This window comes from Artemia sp. Qi Xiang Cuo, chromosome 2 (assembly GCF_049724085.1).
Source record: "Artemia sp. Qi Xiang Cuo chromosome 2, ASM4972408v1, whole genome shotgun sequence".
NCBI classification, from domain to species: Eukaryota; Metazoa; Arthropoda; class Branchiopoda; order Anostraca; family Artemiidae; genus Artemia; species Artemia sp. Qi Xiang Cuo.
The window spans coordinates 86,069,034-86,088,876 of NC_142795.1; the positions used below are offsets into that span (position 1 = coordinate 86,069,034).

A 19,843-nucleotide genomic window follows, 5' to 3' on the forward strand; every position below is an offset into this window, starting at 1 on the left:
TTCACTGGAAAACCATTTAGTACCCTTTGAGCTAAAATTGCTGTTCTCTGCCACAAAATGGTAGAAAGGGCTATTTTGTGCTAAATTTTCTGCTTTGCTACTTAAAACGTCCCCACAACTTTTAAACTCCATTCTAATGACCGATATTTCGACTTTTCTGAGATTCTTAAAAATTATAATTTGTTAGAGTGAACTGCTTGATCACGATATCCCGCATGAGAATCACAGCCTGTGTAACCGTTAAAGAATAGAAAATTCTTGGCTTTTGCACCTAAAGGGCTTTCTAGCACCTAAAGGGCTTAGCAGTAGTTTTTCGTTTATTGGTGTTGTTGGTATTTCGCAAATTTATTAGTCTTCAAATATAAGGATTCTAAAAAGAAGAACAATAGTGAAAAAAAAACTTTAGTTGAGCGTCTGACAATGCTACAGGCATCCTAGCTTGCATCTCTTTGAAGGAAAAAGACCAAAGATGACTAGCTTGCGATGATCACAATTTCTAATGTGGAAGGATAAAATTGAATAAAAATTCCATGATTATAGAGAGTTTCATCGAAAAGAGACCTTTCCTAAAACTGTGGCTTTTACTGAATCCGCACGGTAAACAAAATGTCAACTTTTAACTAAAGTAGACAGTGAGGTAACACTCGATTTGTCTCCTGTATCTCAAGAAACAAACCAACAACAACAAAATACACTTCTCAAAAAGAGAAAGAAGATGAAAAAGAGAAACAAGGGTAATTTAAGATAGGAATGAGATTCACCAAATAATTTGCAAATATTAGAATAGACCGCTAGTAAAATCTGAAAGAACCATCTTTTTTAAATTATTCTTGTAGGTGATTCACTTTTTTTATTACTAAATTCTCGGCGTCAGATATAATTAAATATCTGAATTGCCTCTCGAGGTTTTAGATAACTGTTGAACCTTCTTTAAAAAAATGTGAACAGAGAAACTTATAGGGATAACGCCTCCATGAAGATCATTCAGATAACTCGTAATTTTTCGAAATTGAGGGATAGTTGATAATTTAGACTTAATCTTGATCTCTCATTCTTAACCAATGGGAAAACAAACTTGTTCCTAACTATTTATAAATGACAATGTTGATTTTCAATCGAAAATTTCTGTCCATTCAAAAAATGATATTTTTGTTGGGTTTTTAAAAACACATTCCTAAATTAAAATAAAGACCTAAATTAAAATTAAATCAAGAATATCAAGAAGTAAAAAGATGTTTTAGTTTTGGATAATAACTAAACTTGCTATGGACTTATTATGAACAATTTGTAGCTCTCATAGATTTGAAGGGATAGTTAACATCCAAACGCTCAAACAGAACTTGAAATAACAATCAGTTAATGCATAATATAAAGTTCTCGTGATCTTCTATGGAAATCAAAACTTTAACCTATGCAAACAGACGTTCCCCAAATAGCAAGAAGTCTTTACTTTCATCAATCTTTCTTGCGTGTTGTAACAAGCTCTAAGACAGTTCTCTAAAATCGCATAAAAAATTTCACTTTTAGATGTGAAGCCAGGCTATACACGAAGAAAACCAAAATACAATAATAGTATCATTAGAGCTGCTTTGATTGAAGTCCAAACAGGGCACAGTTTCAGGGAGGCAGCGTTGAAGTATTCCATACCAAGGAGTAGTCTGCAGTATTTTGCAAAGAAATTTGGAGTTGAATCTCATTTCGGATATTTTACAAAGAGGTAGAATAATTTTTTCCCAGTTATATTGCAAGCACCCTTTAGTCCTCACTTTATTGCGCCTTTCAAAATCAAAGCGCAACAAGAACAAAAAAGGTTAATTTGATACGCCACTGAATATTAAACTTCCATATCGACTTGATATTACTTTTTTTCTTTTTTTGTACCAGAATGATTCTATGGAGTTTTTAAACTTCACCAATCGTTAGACCAGGGCTTGTCGTAGTCATATTTGGTTGGTCTAAAAGCAAACCCTTGTAAAATAGACTTGTAGAATTTCTATTTTAGATAGCCAATTTATATATATATATGAAATAAATAAATAGATAAATGACGCTCGTCTGCAATCTATTTCAAGAAATGTCACAGCCGGGCCTTGATTTACCAATAGGCCGACCTAGGGGTGCACTAGGGGGCGCAACAAATTATTACTAATTTTGTTTTTCTTAATAAAAACTGGATTGATATGATTTATCGTCGAAGTGCCAGGTTCACTCCGCCGCTGCGCTGCCTATTCATGGAAAAGTGATTTTAAAACAACACAGGAATTCTGTGGCCGCTTATAAACTGTTGGATTTCTCCCAAAAATGGCAGCTGAGAGTTTGGTATCACCTCTCTCTTTCATTACTTTTGGCTCATCAGTGTTGTGATCTGTACAGTGCTTCCTCTATGCCCAAATTTTCGAGGATTTGCCCAAAATTTCGCAAAAACGGAGCGGCAAAAACGCTTGGGCCAAGGAGGGCTAAAGCTTCAAATCCGGTCCTGGTCACAGCCATCTGGTGCCACATCTGAAAATAAGATGATAAATCTTGGCTGAAATGATAAAAAGATATATAGCTGAACACTATCTTGGTTCAGCACGGAAAGTGTCTTATAACCGGAAGAATATATTCCAACTATATATTTGACAGATCAAAATAGTTTGGCAGGTGTTTCTCATATCAGCAATCGATGTAGTAGGCTTGATAGTAGTCATGTTGAGTTCGTCTAACAAAACGCTGGAAAAATAGACTTCGAGAACTTTCATTATAGAGACGGCCGATTTGGCGTAGAGAAATCACGAGAAAAGGAACTTGATTAGGTGCCATTAGTAGAACCCTATCAGGAGGTCCCAGGACTCACCCCTGCTGCCACCTACAATTTAGTTTAATACTGACATTACCACGTGGTTTATGGTTTTTGTCAATGAGAATTTGAAAAACCATGAATTTTGTCACATTTATGAATGTTTTCATGGATGGATATGTGTGTTGTTCGATTTATTTGATGTTTTTCTCGGATGTCAACATCAAATTATGGAAGTTTTATGGTTTTTGTCAGTGAGAATTTGAAAAACAGGAATTTGTCACATTTATGGATGTCAACAGCAATTCATGTCTGTTTTATGATTTTCTCAGTGAGAATTTGAAAAAACAGGAACTTTCTCACTGAGAAAACCATAAACCACGTGGTGCTGTCACGAGTCAGAACACCTGTGCTGTCGACCTCAATTCACCTATCGTGAATCAATAATTCCCCTTAGAAACAACAAATTAATTTACCCTTTCTTGACAGATCAATCAATCAATGACATCATCTGTCAGACTTTAAAAATTTCCGCCTAGAAACATTTCTCCAGGAATAGATCCAAATCATTAATGTCTTTGCCTCGGGAACAACTCTTTTGGTCGAACTCCAAAGGATATTAATAACCAAAGGCCATGGAAACAATTAGGCAAGAAACATCTTAGCGATGAATTGTTTTAGCGCGCGAAAAGGTTTCATATTAATTTGAAATGCGTTAGTGCAGAGATGCCAATAACAAAGGAACACGCTGAATTTACGTTTAGGGATTATTTGGGCGAAACCGTTTTAGACAGGTTATGGAACTATTTCGGCGAAACGGTTAGAGACATTTTAAAAGAAGATTTTTGAAGAGATTTTTGAAGAGGTTTTGAGTGTGGTCGTTATAATACACAAGTTTCATTTGAACAGTGTTGTGAGGTCCTCTAACCCAACCCCAAAGGGTTCCAATCCTCCTACCCCAACCCCGAAGGAAGCCCCCGGTCCTCAAAGCCCTCCCAACGCCCACAGGCCCGCCCCCGGTCCCCAACTGTCCCCCCGGTCCCCAACTGCCCTCCCGGACCCTCAAAGGCCCCCCCAAGCTCCCAAAGGGCCACCGGCGCCCCCAAAGGCCCACCCAGACCCCCAAAGGCCATCCCCGGGCCCCAAATGTCCCCCAGGCTCCCAACTGTCCCCCCGGACACTCAAAGGCCCCCCAAGCTCCCAAAGGGCCACCGGCGCCCCCAAAGGCCCACCCAGACCCCCAAATGCCATCCCCGGGCCCCCCAAAGGCCCATCGAGCTCCCAAAGGACCAACGGGGTCCCAAAGGCCCTCCACCGGTCCCCCCATGGCCCCCCGGCCCCCCAAGGCCCGCCCGGCGCCCCAAACGCCCACCCAGACCCCCAAATGCCATCCCCGGACCCCCAAAGCCCATCCCCCGGTCCCCAAAGGTCCCCCCGAGCTCCCAAAGGACCACCGACCCTCAAGGGACCCACAGACCCTCAAACGCTCTCCCCGAGCACCCGTCTTTCGTTGATGTGTGTTGTCTGAAACCTATGATTTGGGATGTGTAGTTTGCTACTTCAGGCTTTTCTGAGCTAAGGTTTTCTAGTATTTCCTAGGTGAATGTTGTCTGAAACCAATAGTTTGGGATGAGTAGTTTGCTATTTCAGGCTTTTATGAGCTAGGTTTCTTAGCCTTTCGTAGGTGTGTATTGACTGAAACCTATGATTTGGGATATGTAGTTTGCTATTTTTGACTTTTCTGAGTTGGATTATTTAGTCTTTCATAGGTGTGTGCCGTCTGAAACCTATGATTTGGGATGTGTAGTTTGCTATTTTAAACTTTTCTGAGCTGGATTTCTTAGCCTTTATTAGGTATGCGTTGTCAGAAAATTATGATTTGGGATGTATAGTTTGCTATTTCAGGCTTTTCTGAGCTAAGGTTTTCTAGTATTTCGTAGGTGAATGTTGTCTGAAACCAATAGTTTGGGATGGGTTGATTGCTATTTTTGACCTTTCTGAGCTTGTTTTCTTAGCATTTCTTAGGTGTTTGTTGTCTGAATCCTATAGTTTGGGATGACTAGTTTGCTATTTTTTACTTTTCTGAGCTAGGTTTCTTAGCCGTTTATAGGTGAGTGTTGTCTAAAACCTATGATTTGGGATATGTAATTTGCTATTTCCGACTTTTCATAACCGGATTTCTTAGTCTTTCGTAGGTGTGTGGTGTCTGAAACCTATGATTTGGGGTGTGTGGGTTGCTATTTTTTTGACTTTTCTGAGCTGGATTTCTTAGCCATTCGTAGGTGTGTGTTGACTGAAACCTATGATTTGGGATGGTTAATTTGCTATTTTGACTTTTCTGAGCTAGATTTCTTAGCCTATCATATGTGTGTCCTTTCAGAAAATTATGATTTGGGAGGTGTAGTTTGCTTTTGGACTTTTCAGAGCTAGGATTCTTAGTCAGTCATAGGTGTTTGTTGTCTGAAACTTCGAGTTTGGGATGAGTAGTTGGCTATTTCAGACTTTTCTGAGCTAAGGTTTCTTTGTATTTAGTAGGTGAATGCTGTCTGAAACTTATGATTTGGGATATTTAAATTACTATTTCGGGCTTTTCTGAGTTGGATTTCTTAGTCTTTCATAGGTGTGTAGTGTCTGAAACCTATGATTTGGGATGTGTAGTTTACTATTTCGGGCTTTTCTGAGTTGGATTTCTTAGGTTTTCTAGTATTTCGTAGGTGAATGTTGTCTGAAACCAATAGTTTGGGATGTGTAATTTGCTATTTCCGACTTTTCATAACCGGATTTCTTAGTCTTTCGTAGGTGTGTGGTGTCTGAAACCTATAGTTCGGGCTGTGTGGGTTGCTATTTCAGGCTTTTCTGAGTTGGATTTCTTAGTCTTTCATGGGTGTTTAGTGTCTGAAACCTATGATTTGGGGTGCGGGGATTGCTACTTTTGACTTTTTTGAGCTGGATTTCTTAGCCTTTCATAGGTGTTTGTTGTCTGAAACATATAGTTTGGGATGACTATTTTGCTATTTTTGACTTTTCTGAGCTAGGTTTCTTAGCCGTTCATAGGTGAGTGTTGTCTGAAACCTATGATTTGGGATATGTAATTTGCTATTTCTGACTTTTCATAACCGGATTTCTTAGTCTTTCGTAGGTGTGTTATGTCTGAAACCTATGATTTGGGGGTGTGTGGGTTGATATTTTTTAATTTTCTGAGCAGGATTTCATAGCCATTCGTAGGTGTGTGTTGACTGAAACCTATGATTTGGGATGGTTAATTTGCTATTTTTGACTTTTCTAAGCTAGATTTCTTAGCCTTTCATAGGTGTGTCCTTTCAGAAAATTATGATTTGGGAAGCACACAAAAACTTACACATGCACACGAAAACTTACATGCACACAAAACTTAAATGCACACAAAAACTTACACACACACAAAACTTACACACACACACACACGAAAACTCACACAAACACTCAAAGAATTACACACGATCAAAAAATTACACACACACACACACACACACACACAAAAACTTACACATGAACACAAAAAAAACTCACACACACACACGCACAAAAACTTACACACACACACACTCACAAAACTTACACACACACACACGAAAACTTACACACACACGCCAAAACTTACAAACACAAAAACAAACACAAGCACACTAAAACAAACACACACACACACACACGAACACTAACACACACACTCACAAACTAACACACACACAAAAACACCCACACACAAACAACAAAAACCACACACACACACAAAAAAACTTACACATGCACACGAAAACTTACATGCACACAAAAACTTACATGCACACAAAAACTTACACACACACGCACACACAAAACTTACACACACACACACACACACGAAAACTCACACACACACACACGCCAAAACTTACACACACACAAAAACTTACACACACACACACACACACATACACAAAAACTTACACATGAACACAAAAACTCACACACACACGCACAAAAACTTACACACACACACACACACACACACAAGACTTGACACACACACACACACGAAAACTTACACACACACGCACACACACACTTACACACACACAGAACTTACACACACACACACACACACAAAAACTTACACACACACACAAACAAAAACTTACACACACAAAAAATTACACACACACACAAACTTACACAAACACACAAAAAACTTATATCCACACGCAAAAGCTTAGACACACAAAAACTAACACACACACACACAAACACTTACACACACTCACAAACACTTACACACACACACAAAAACTTACACACACACACACGAACAAATACACACACACCCAAAAAATAACACACACACACAAAAACTTACACACACACACACACACACACACACAAAAACTAACACATGCACACTAAAACTTACATGCACACAAAAACTTATACACACACACACGAAAACTGACACAAACACTTCAAAACTTACACACACAAAATCTAAGACACACAAAAACTAACACACACACACACACAAAAAAACAACCACACACACACAAAAACTTACACACACACAAAAAAAAACTTACACACACACAAAATTACACACACACACACACACACACAAACTAACACACACACAAAAACTTACACACACACAAAAACACACACACACACACACACACACAAACTTACGCACACACACGAAAACTTACGCACACACACACGCCAAAACTTACACACACACACACACACAAAAACCTACACATGCACACGAAAACTTACATGCACATAAAAACTTACACACACGCGCAAAAACTTACACGCACACACAAACACTTACACGCACACACAAAAACTTACACACACACAAGAAAACTAACACACACACACACACACAAAAACTTACACACACAAAAACATACACACACACAAAAACAAACACACACACACACACACACACACACACACACACACACACACACACACACACACACACACACACACACACACACACACACACACACACACACACACACACACACACACACACACACACACACACACACACACACACACACATGAATTTCTATCGTGAAATGCAAGAGTTGGAATATTTCAGTAGTGACTTGCTGTGCTTTACCTTCTCACAGTTACATTCTCTTGATTTTTCGAAGTTCATTTTGAATTTCTGTCATGAAATGTAAGAGTTGGAAAATTGGGGTCTTAGTCCACCAGCCCGAATGGTGGAAACCCACTAGCTCAATATTGGGGTCTCAGTCCACCAACCTGAATGGTGGAAATTCACTAGCTCAGAATTAGGGTCTTAGTCCACCAGCCTGAATGGTGGAAATTCACTAGCTCAGAATAGTGGTCTTAGTCCACCAGCCTGAATGGTTGAAATTCACATTGGACGAGGTTACGCGCGCACACACACACACAGAGAGAGACGACTAACACACAGGGACAACACACACTAAGAGACGACACACACAGAAAGAAACTGAATTACATTATGTATATGATCAGGAATTGTTTACAAGTCAGGTTGGCCGAGTGGTTAAGGCGCTAGACTCAAGATCTGGTCCCCATACGGGGTCGTGGGTTCGAACCCCACACCAGACAAATTTTTATTATGTAATTTTTTTATTTAATCATGTATTGTGATTTAAATAAATAACTTCTGTAAAATGATTTATGCAGAACCTAAATTGTTAGGTTCTTTAATAGATTAAATAAAAAAAACTAGAAAAGTGCAAATGTTCAAATTCTCTTCTGAATTTTCTTAAAGAAGAGAAAAAAGTTAGCTCAATTCTGAACTTTAAAAATGAAACTCAATTACAATATGAATATGATCAGGAATTGTTTACAAGTCAGGTTGGCAGAGTGGTTAAGGCGCTAGACTTAGGATCTGGTCCCCATATGGGGTCGTGGGTTCGAGTCCCACACTTGACAATTTTTTCTTATTCTAAATCTTTGGAAACAGCCTATATTTCTGACCGTTTAAGTTTTGATGTTAGTGTTGTCAGTCAAAAGCTATGACCTTGAGAAAAGAGCTTGAGAAATTGCCTGATTATCGAAAAATGGGGAAACATCCTCCAAAATTCGACGGGAATGCACCCCTCCAGCGCTTTGTCGAATATGTTGAATAAAATATGCAAAGTCGACATAGCTTTATTTAATTTTTAAGGTTAATTTAGACGAGGTTCTGAATTTTCTTAAAGAAGAGAAAAAAGTTAGCTCAATTCTGAACTTTACCAATGAAACTGAATTACAATATGAATATGATCAAGAATTATTTACAAGTCAGGTTGGCCGAGTGGTTAAGGCGCTAGACTTAAGATCTGGTCCCCATATGGGTTCGTGGGTTCGAGTCCCACACTTGACAATTTTTTTCATATTCTAAATCTATAGAAACAGCTTCTATTTCTGACCGTTTAAGTTTTGATGTCAGTGTTGTCAGTCAAAAGCAATGACCTTGAGAAAAGCGACACAGTCGGGGTATCCACCCCCAGGATAGGTTAGGTTAGGTTAAGTGGTCTTAACCTAACCCAGGTTAGGTTAGGTTACCTAACCTAACTAGGGTTAGCAGGTTAGGTTAGGTTCGGTTAAGTGGCCGGCCACGTACGCTTCACTGAGGTTAGCTTATGGTAGGTGAGAGTCAGGCAATAAGTTTGGTGTATGATTTGGTTAGGTTAGGTTAGATTTTGTTAGGTGAGGTTATGTTATGTTTGGCTAGGTTAGCCTACGTCCGCACGAGGACGTCGGCTAACCTAGCCTAACCTAACTTAATCTAACCTAACTTAATCTAACCTAACCTAATCATACACCTAACTTTTTGCCTGTCTCTCACCTAACCTAAGCTAACCTAAGTGAATCGTACGTGGCCGGCCACTTAACCGAACCTGACCTAACCTAACCTGCTAACCCTAGTTAGGTTAGGTAACCTAGCCTAACCTGGGTTAGGTTAAGACCACTTAACCTAACCTAACCTATCCTGGGAATGCAGACCTCGACCGTGCCTCTTTTCTCAAGGTCATTGCTTTTTGACTGACAACACTGACATCGAAACTTAAACGGTCAGAAATAGAGGCTGTTTCTATAGATTTAGGATAAGAAAAAAATTGTCAAGTGTGGTACACGAGCCCACGGCCCCATATGGGGACCAGATCTTAAGTCTAGCGCCTTAACCACTCGGCCAACCTGACTTGTAAACAATTCTTGATCATATTCATATTGTAATTCAGTTTAATTGGTAAAGTTCAGAATTGAGCTAACTTTTTTCTCTTCTTCAAGAAAATTCAGAACCTCGTCTAAATTAACCTTAAAAATGAAATAAAGCTATGTCGACTGTGCATATTTTATTAAACATAGCAAACAAAACGCTGGAGGGGTGCATTCCTGTCGACTTTGGGATGATGTTTCCCCATTTTTCGTTAATCAGGCTATTTTTTCAAGATCTTTTCGCAAGGTCATAGCTTTTGACTGGCAACACTAAAATCAAAACTTAAACGGTCAGAAATAGAGGCTGTTTCCAAAGATTTAGAATAAGAAAAAAATTGTCAAGTGTGGGACTGGAACCCACGACCCCATATGGGGACCAGATCCTAAGTCTAGCGCCTTAACCACTCGGCCAACCTGACTTGTAAACAATTCCAATAGGCCGACCTAGGGGTGCACTAGGGGGCGCAACAAATTATTACTAATTTTGTTTTTCTTAATAAAAACTGGATTGATATGATTTATCGTCGAAGTGCCAGGTTCACTCCGCCGCTGCGCTGCCTATTCATGGAAAAGTGATTTTAAAACAACACAGGAATTCTGTGGCCGCTTATAAACTGTTGGATTTCTCCCAAAAATGGCAGCTGAGAGTTTGGTATCACCTCTCTCTTTCATTACTTTTGGCTCATCAGTGTTGTGATCTGTACAGTGCTTCCTCTATGCCCAAATTTTCGGGGATTTCCCCAAAAATTTCGCAAAAACGGAGCGGCAAAAACGCTTGGGCCAAGGAGGGCTAAAGCTTCAAATCCGGTCCTGGTCACAGCCATCTGGTGCCACATCTGAAAATAAGATGATAAATCTTGGCTGAAATGATAAAAAGATATATAGCTGAACACTATCTTGGTTCAGCACGGAAAGTGTCTTATAACCGGAAGAATATATTCCAACTATATATTTGACAGATCAAAATAGTTTGGCAGGTGTTTCTCATATCAGCAATCGATGTAGTAGGCTTGATAGTAGTCATGTTGAGTTCGTCTAACAAAACGCTGGAAAAATAGACTTCGAGAACTTTCATTATAGAGACGGCCGATTTGGCGTAGAGAAATCACGAGAAAAGGAACTTGATTAGGTGCCATTAGTAGAACCCTATCAGGAGGTCCCAGGACTCACCCCTGCTGCCACCTACAATTTAGTTTAATACTGACATTACCACGTGGTTTATGGTTTTTGTCAATGAGAATTTGAAAAACCATGAATTTTGTCACATTTATGAATGTTTTCATGGATGGTTATGTGTGTTGTTCGATTTATTTGATGTTTTTCTCGGATGTCAACATCAAATTATGGAAGTTTTATGGTTTTTGTCAGTGAGAATTTGAAAAACAGGAACTTTGTCACATTTATGGATGTCAACAGCAATTCATGTCTGTTTTATGATTTTCTCAGTGAGAATTTGAAAAAACAGGAACTTTCTCACTGAGAAAACCATAAACCACGTGGTGCTGTCACGAGTCAGAACACCTGTGCTGTCGACCTCAATTCACCTATCGTGAATCAATAATTCCCCTTAGAAACAACAAATTAATTTCCCTTTCTTGACAGATCAATCAATCAATGACATCATCTGTCAGACTTTAAAAATTTCCGCCTAGAAACATTTCTCCAGGAATAGATCCATATCATTAATGTCTTTGCCTCGGGAACAACTCTTTTGGTCGAACTCCAAAGGATATTAATAACCAAAGGCCATGGAAACAATTAGGCAAGAAACATCTTAGCGATGAATTGTTTTAGCTCGCGAAAAGGTTTCATATTAATTTGAAATGCGTTAGCGCAGAGATGCCAATAACAAAGGAACACGCTGAATTTACGTTTAGGGATTATTTGGGCGAAACCGTTTTAGACAGGTTATGGAACTATTTCGGCGAAAAAGATAGAGACATTTTAAAAGAAGATTTTTGAAGAGATTTTAGAAGAGGTTTTGAGTGTGGTCGTTATAATACACAAGTTTCATTTGAACAGTGTTGTGAGGTCCTATAACCCAACCCCAAAGGGTTCCAATCCTCCTACCCCAACCCCCAAGGAAGCCCCCGGTCCTCAAAGCCCTCCAAACTCCCAAAGGCCATCCACCGGTCCCCAAATGTCCCCCAGGCCCCCAAATGTCCTCCCGGACCCTCAAAGGCCCCCCCAAGCTCCCAAAGGGCCACCGGCGCCCCCAAAGGCCCACCCAGACCCCCAAAGGCCATCCCCGGGCCCCAAATGTCCCCCAGGCTCCCAACTGTCCCCCCGGACACTCAAAGGCCCCCCGCGCTCCCCAAGGGCCACCGGCCCCCCCAAAGGCCCACCCAGACCCCCAAATGCCATCCCCGGGCCCCCAAAGGCACATCGAGCTCCCAAAGGACCAACGGGGTCCCAAAGGCCCTCCACCGGTCCCCAAATGTCCCCCAGGCACCCAAAGGCCCTCCCGGCGCCCCAAAGGCCCACCCAGACCCCCAAATGCCATCCCCCGCCCCCCAAAGCCCAACCCCCCGTCCCCAAACGTCCCCCAGAGCACCCAAACGACCACCCACCCTCAACGGCTCAACAGACCCACAAACGCTCTCCCCCAGCACCCCTCTTTCGGTGATGTGTGTTGTCTGAAACCTATGATTTGGGATGTGTAGTTTGCTACTTCAGGCTTTTCTGAGCTAAGGTTTCCTAGTATTTCCTAGGTGAATGTTGTCTGAAACCAATAGTTTGGGATGAGTAGTTTGCTATTTCAGGCTTTTATGAGCTAGGTTTCTTAGCCTTTCATAGGTGTGTAGTGTCTGAAACCTATGATTTGGGATATGTAGTTTGCTATTTTTGACTTTTCTGAGCTAGATTTCTTAGCCTATCATATGTGTGTCCTTTCAGAAACCTTTGATTTGGGATGTGTAGTTTGCTATTTTCAACTTTTCTGAGCTGGATTTCTTAGCCTTTATTAGGTATGCGTTGTCAGAAAATTATGATTTGGGATGTATAGTTTGCTATTTCAGGCTTTTCTGAGCTAAGGTTTTCTAGTATTTCGTAGGTGAATGTTGTCTGAAACCAATAGTTTGGGATGGGTGGTTTACTATTTTTGACCTTTCTGAGCTGGATTTCTTAGCCTTTCATAGGCGTGTGTTCTATGAAACCTATAGTTTGGGATGACTAGTTTGCTATTTTTGACTTTTCTGAGCTAGGTTTCTTAGCCGTTCATAGGTGAGTGTTGTCTGAAACCTATGATTTGGGATATGTAATTTGCTATTTCCGACTTTTCATAACCGGATTTCTTAGTCTTTCGTAGGTGTGTGGTGTCTGAAACCTATGAGTTGGGGTGTGTGGGTTGCTATTTTTTTGACTTTTCTGAGCTGGATTTCTTAGCCATTCGTAGGTGTGTGTTGACTGAAACCTATGATTTGGGATGGTTAATTTGCTATTTTTGACTTTTCTGAGCTAGATTTCTTAGCCTATCATATGTGTGTCCTTTCAGAAAATTATGATTTGGGAGGTGTAGTTTGCTTTTTGGACTTTTCAGAGCTAGGATTCTTAGTCACTCATAGGTGTTTGTTGTCTGAAACTTCGAGTTTGGGATGAGTAGTTGGCTATTTCAGACTTTTCTGAGCTAAGGTTTCTTAGTATTTCGTAGGTGAATGCTGTCTGAAACTTATGATTTGGGATATGTAAATTACTATTTCGGGCTTTTCTGAGTTGGATTTCTTAGTCTTTCATAGGTGTGTAGTGTCTGAAACCTATGATTTGGGATGTGTAGTTTGCTATTTTCGACTTTTCTGAGCTAGGTTTCTTAGCCTTTCATAGGTATGTGTTGTCAGAACATTATGATTTGGGATGTGTAGTTTGCTATTTCAGGCTTTTCTGAGCTAAGGTTTTCTAGTATTTCGTAGGTGAATGTTGTCTGAAACCAATAGTTTGGGATGTTTAATTTGCTATTTCCGACTTTTCATAACCGGATTTCTTAGTCTTTCGTAGGTGTGTGGTGTCTGAAACTTCTATGATTTGGGATGTGTGGGTTGCTATTTCAGGCTTTTCTGAGTTGGATTTCTTAGTCTTTCATAGGTGTGTAGTGTCTGAAACCTATGATTTGGGGTGCGTGGATTGCTACTTTTGACTTTTTTGAGCTGGATTTCTTAGCCTTTCATATGTGTTTGTAGTCAGAAAAATATAGTTTGGGATGACTATTTTGCTATATTTGACTTTTCTGAGCTAGGTTTCTTAGACGTTCTTAGGTGATTGTTGTCTGAAACCTATGATTTGGGATGTGTAATTTGCTATTTCTGACTTTTCATAACCGGATTTCTTAGTCTTTCGTAGGTGTGTGATGTCTGAAACCTATGATTTGGGGGTGTGTGGGCTGATATTTTTTGACTTTTCTGAGCAGGATTTCATAGCCATTCGTAGGTGTGTGTTGACTGAAACCTATGATTTGGGATGGTTAATTTGCTATTTTTGACTTTTCTAAGCTAGATTTCTTAGCCTTTCATAGGTGTGTCCTTTCAGAAAATTATGATTTGTGAAGCACACAAAAAGTTACACATTCACACTAAAACTTACATGTACACAAAAACTTACATGCACACAAAAACTTTCACACACAAACACACACAAACACAAAACCTACACATACAAACCCACGAACAATCACACACACACTAAAAAAATAACAAACACACAAAAACTTACACACACACACACACACACACAAAAACTTACAAATGAACACAAAAAAACTCACACACACACACGCACAAAAACATACACACACACACACTCACAAAACTTAAACACAACCACAATAAGAATTACACGCACACGACATATCTTTAACACACAAAAAATAAAACATGAACACGAAAACTAATACACACACACACACGAAAACTTACACACACACAAAAACTAACACACACACACACACCAAAACTTACACATACACACTCAAAAACTTACACATGCACACCAAAACTTACATCCACACAAAAACTAACACACACACACACAGACACACACACACACACACGCACACACTAAAACTCACACACACACACACGCAAAAACTTACACACACACAAAAACTTACACACACACACACACACACAAACAAAAAATTACACAACAACACAAAAAAAACACACACACACACAAAAACTTACACACACACAAAAAACACACACACACATACACAAAAACTTACACATGAACACAAAAACTCACACACACACACGCACAAAAACTTACACACACACACACACACACACACACACACACAAACACTTACACACACACACACACGAAAACTTACACACACACGCCAAAACTTACACACACAAAAACTTACACACACACACACACACACACACACACACAAAATAACACACACACACACAAAAAACTAACACACACAAACAAACACAAAATAACACAAACACACAAAAAACTTATCTCCACACACAATAGCTTAGACACACAAAAACTTACACACACACACACAAAAACTTACACACACACACAAAAACTTACACACACACACAAAAACTAACACACACACACACGAACACTTACACACACACACCAAAACTAACACACACACACACACAGATACACAAACACACACACACACACAAAAACTTAAACATGCACAAAAAAACTGACAAGAAAAAAAAAAAAAATAAAAAAACAAACTAAATATTACACACACACGTATAATAATTCACAAAAAAATGCTTAGAAAAAAAAAAACTTACACACACACACACACAAAAACTTACACCCATACGCAAAAACTTACACACACACACAAACAAAAACTTACACACACAAAAACTTACACAACACACACACATACACACAAAAACTTACACCCACACGCAAAAACTTACACACACACAAAAACTTACACACACACACAAAAACTTACACACACACACACACACACACAAACTACGCACACACACGAAAACTTACACACACACACACGCCAAAACTTACACACACACAAACACACACACACACACACACACACACACACACACACACACACACACACAAAAACCTACACATGCACACACGAAAACTTACATGCACACACACAAAAACTTACACACACGCGCAAAAACTTACACGCACACACAAAAACTTACACACACACACAAAAACAAACACACACACACAAAACTAACACACACACACACACAAAAACTTACAAACACACACAAAAACACAAACAAAAACACAAAGACTAACACAAACAAAAAAAAAAAAACAAAAAAACACAAAAAATCAAAAACACAAACAAACAAATAAACAAACACACACATAAACACACACACACACACACAAATAAATATATACACACACACACACACACACACACACACACACACACATGAATTTCTATCGTGAAATGCAAGAGTTGGAATATTTCAGTAGTGACTTGCTGTGCTTTACCTTCTCACAGTTACATTCTCTTGATTTTTCGAAGTTCATTTTGAATTTCTGTCATGAAATGCAAGAGTTGGAAAATTGGGGTCTTAGTCCACCAGCCCGAATGGTAGAAATCCACTAGCTCAATATTGGGGTCTCAGTCCACCAACCCGAATGGTGGAAATTCACTAGCTCAGAATTAGGGTCTTAGTCCACCAGCCTGAATGGTGGAAATTCACTAGCTCAGAATAGGGGTCTTAGTCCACCAGCGTGAATGGTTGAAATTCACATTAGACGAGGTTACGTGCGCACACACACACACACAGAGAGACGACTAACACACAGGGACAACACACACTAGGAGACGACACACACAGAAAGAAACTGAATTACAATATGAATATGATCAGGAATTGTTTACAAGTCAGGTTGGTCGAGTGGTTAAGGCACTAGACTCAAGATCTGGTCCCCATACGGGATCGTGGGTTCGAACCCCACACCAGGCAATTTTTTCTTATGTACTTTTTTTCTTTCATCATGTCTTGTGATTTCACTAAATAGCTTATGTAAAAGGATTTATGCAGAACCTAAATTGTTAGGGTCTTTAATAGATTAAATAAAAAAAAACTAGAAAAGTGCAAATGTTCAAATTCTCTTCTGAATTTTCTTAAAGAAGAGAAAAAGTTAGCTCAATTCTGAACTTTACCAATGAAACTGAATTACAATATGAATATGATCAGGAATTGTTTACAAGTCAGGTTGGCCGAGTGGTTAAGGCGCTAGACTTAGGATCTGGTCCCCATATGGGGTCGTGGGTTCGAGTCCCACACTTGACAATTTTTTCTTATTCTAAATCTTTGGAAACAGCCTATATTTCTGACCGTTTAAGTTTTGATGTTAGTGTTGTCAGTCAAAAGCTATGACCTTGAGAAAAGAGCTTGAGAAAATTGCCTGATTATCGAAAAATGGGGAAACATCCTCCCAAATTCGACAGGAATGCACCCCTCCTGCGCTTTGTTGAATATGTTGAATAAAATATGCAAAGTCGACATAGCTTTATTTCATTTTTAAGGTTAATTTAGACGAGGTTCTGAATTTTCTTAAAGAAGAGAAAAAGTTAGCTCAATTCTGAACTTTACCAATGAAACTGAATTACAATATGAATATGATCAAGAATTGTTTACAAGTCAGGTTGGCCGAGTGGTTAAGGCGCTAGACTTAAGATCTGGTCCCCATATGGGGTCGTGGGTTCGAGTCCCACACTTGACAATTTTTTCTTATTCTAAATCTATAGAAACAGCCTCTATTTCTGACCGTTTAAGTTTTGATGTTAGTGTTGTCAGTCAAAAGCAATGACCGTGAGAAAAGCGGCACAGTCGGGGTATCCATCCCCAGGATAGGTTCGGTTAGGTTAAGTGGTCTTAACCTAACCCAGGTTAGGTTAGGTTACCTAACCTAACTAGGGTTAGCAGGTTAGGTTAGGTTCGGTTAAGTGGCCGGCCACGTACGCTTCACTTAGGTTAGCTTAGGTTAGGTGAGAGACAGGCAAAAGTTAGGTGTATGATTAGGTTAGGTTAGGTTAGATTAAGTTAGGTTAGGTTAAGTTAGGTTAGGCTAGGTTAGCCTACGTACGCGCGCGGACGTAGGCTAAACTAGCCTAACCAAACTTAACCTAAACAAACTTAATCTAACCTAACCTAACCAAAACATACACCAAACTTTTTGCCAGTCTCTCACCTAACCAAAGCAAACCAAAGAGAAGCGTACGTGGCCGGCCACTTAACCTAACCTACCCTAACCTGCGAACCCTAGTTAGGTTAGGTAACCTACCCTAACCTGGGTTAGGTTAAGACCACGGAACCTAACCAAACCTATCCTGGGGGTGGATACCCCGACTGTGCCGCTTTTCTCAAGGTCATTGCTTTTGACTGACAACACTAACATCAAAACTTAAACGGTCAGAAATAGAGGCTGTTTCTATAGATTTAGAATAAGAAAAAATTGTCAAGTGTGGGACTCGAACCCACGACCCCATATGGGGACCAGATCTTAAGTCTAGCGCCATAACCACTCGGCCAACTTGGCTTGTAAACAATTCTTGATCATATTCATATTATAATTCAGTTTCATTGGTAAAGTTCAGAATTGAGCTAACTTGTTTCTCTTCTTTATGAAAAGTCAGAACCTTTTCTAAATTAACCTTAAAAATCAAATAAATCTATGGCAACTTTGCATATTTTATTCAACATATTCGACAAAGCGCTGGAGGGGTGCATTCCTGTCGACTTTTGGAGGATGTTTCCCCATTTTTCGATAATCAGGCAATTTTCTCAAGCTCTTTTCTCAAGGTCATAGCTTTTGACTGACAACACTAACATCAAAACTTAAAACGGTCAGAAATATAGGCTGTTTCCATATATTTAAAATAAGAAAAAAATTGTCAAGTGTGGGAATCGAACCCACGACCCCATATGGGGACCAGATCCTAAGTCTAGCGCCTTAACCACTCGGCTAACCTGACTTGTAAACAATTCCTGATCATATTCATATTGTAATTCAGTTTCATTGGTAAAGTTCAGAATTGAGCTAACTTTTTTCTCTTCTTTAAGAAAATTCAGAAGAAAATTTGAACATTTGCACTTTTCTAGTTTTTTTTTATTTAATCTATTAAAGACCTTAACAATTTAGGTTCTGCATAAATCCTTTTACAGAAGTTATTTAGTGAAATCACAAGACATGATGAAATAAAAAAATTACATAAGAAAAAATTGCCAGGTGTGGGGTTCGAACCCACGACCCCGTATGGGGACCAGATCTTGAGTCTAGCGCCTTAACCACTCGGCCAACCTGACTTGTAAACAATTCCTGATCATATTCATATTGTAATTCAGTTTCTTTCTGTGTGTGTCGTTTCTTAGTGTGTGTTGTCCCTGTGTGTTAGTCGTCTCTCTGTGTGTGTGTGTTTGCCCACGTAACCTCGTCTAATGTGAATTTCAACCATCCAGGCTGGTGGACTAAGACCCCTATTCTGAGCTAGTGAATTTCCACCATTCAGGCTGTGGACTAAGACCTAATTCTGAGCTGTGGATTTCCACCATTCAGGTTGGTGGACTGAGACCCCAATATTGAGCTAGTGGATTTCCACCATTCGATGCTTGTAGGATCTAATGATAATTTTCATCATTCTGAATGTCGTGTGTATGATGTGTGTGTGTGTGTGTGTGTGTGTGTGTGTGTGTGTGTGTGTGTGTGTGTGTGTGTGTGTGTGTGTGTGTGTGTAAGTGTGTGTGTGTGTGTGTGTGTGTGTGTGTGTGTGTGTATGTGTGTGTGTGTGTGTGTGTGTGTGTGTGTGTGTGTGTGTGTGTGTGTGTGTGTGTGTGTGTGTGTGTGTGTGTGTGT

The 19,843-nt window shown here is 39.6% G+C and overlaps 1 protein-coding gene across 2 annotated transcripts in view; it reads left to right on the forward strand.

The window, feature by feature from the left end:
* LOC148955738 (uncharacterized) overlaps positions 1-19,843 on the forward strand; it is a 109,685-nt gene that overhangs the window by 79,083 nt on the left and 10,759 nt on the right. Inside the window, exon 7 of one of the 2 annotated variants that reach the window (XM_089103955.1) lies at positions 1,528-1,717. The exons of the other annotated variant lie outside the window; for it this stretch is intronic. Within the exon in view, the coding sequence (XP_088960081.1) occupies positions 1,528-1,717 (190 nt within the window). The remainder of the gene's footprint in view (positions 1-1,527; positions 1,718-19,843) is intronic. 2 annotated transcript variants of the gene reach the window in all.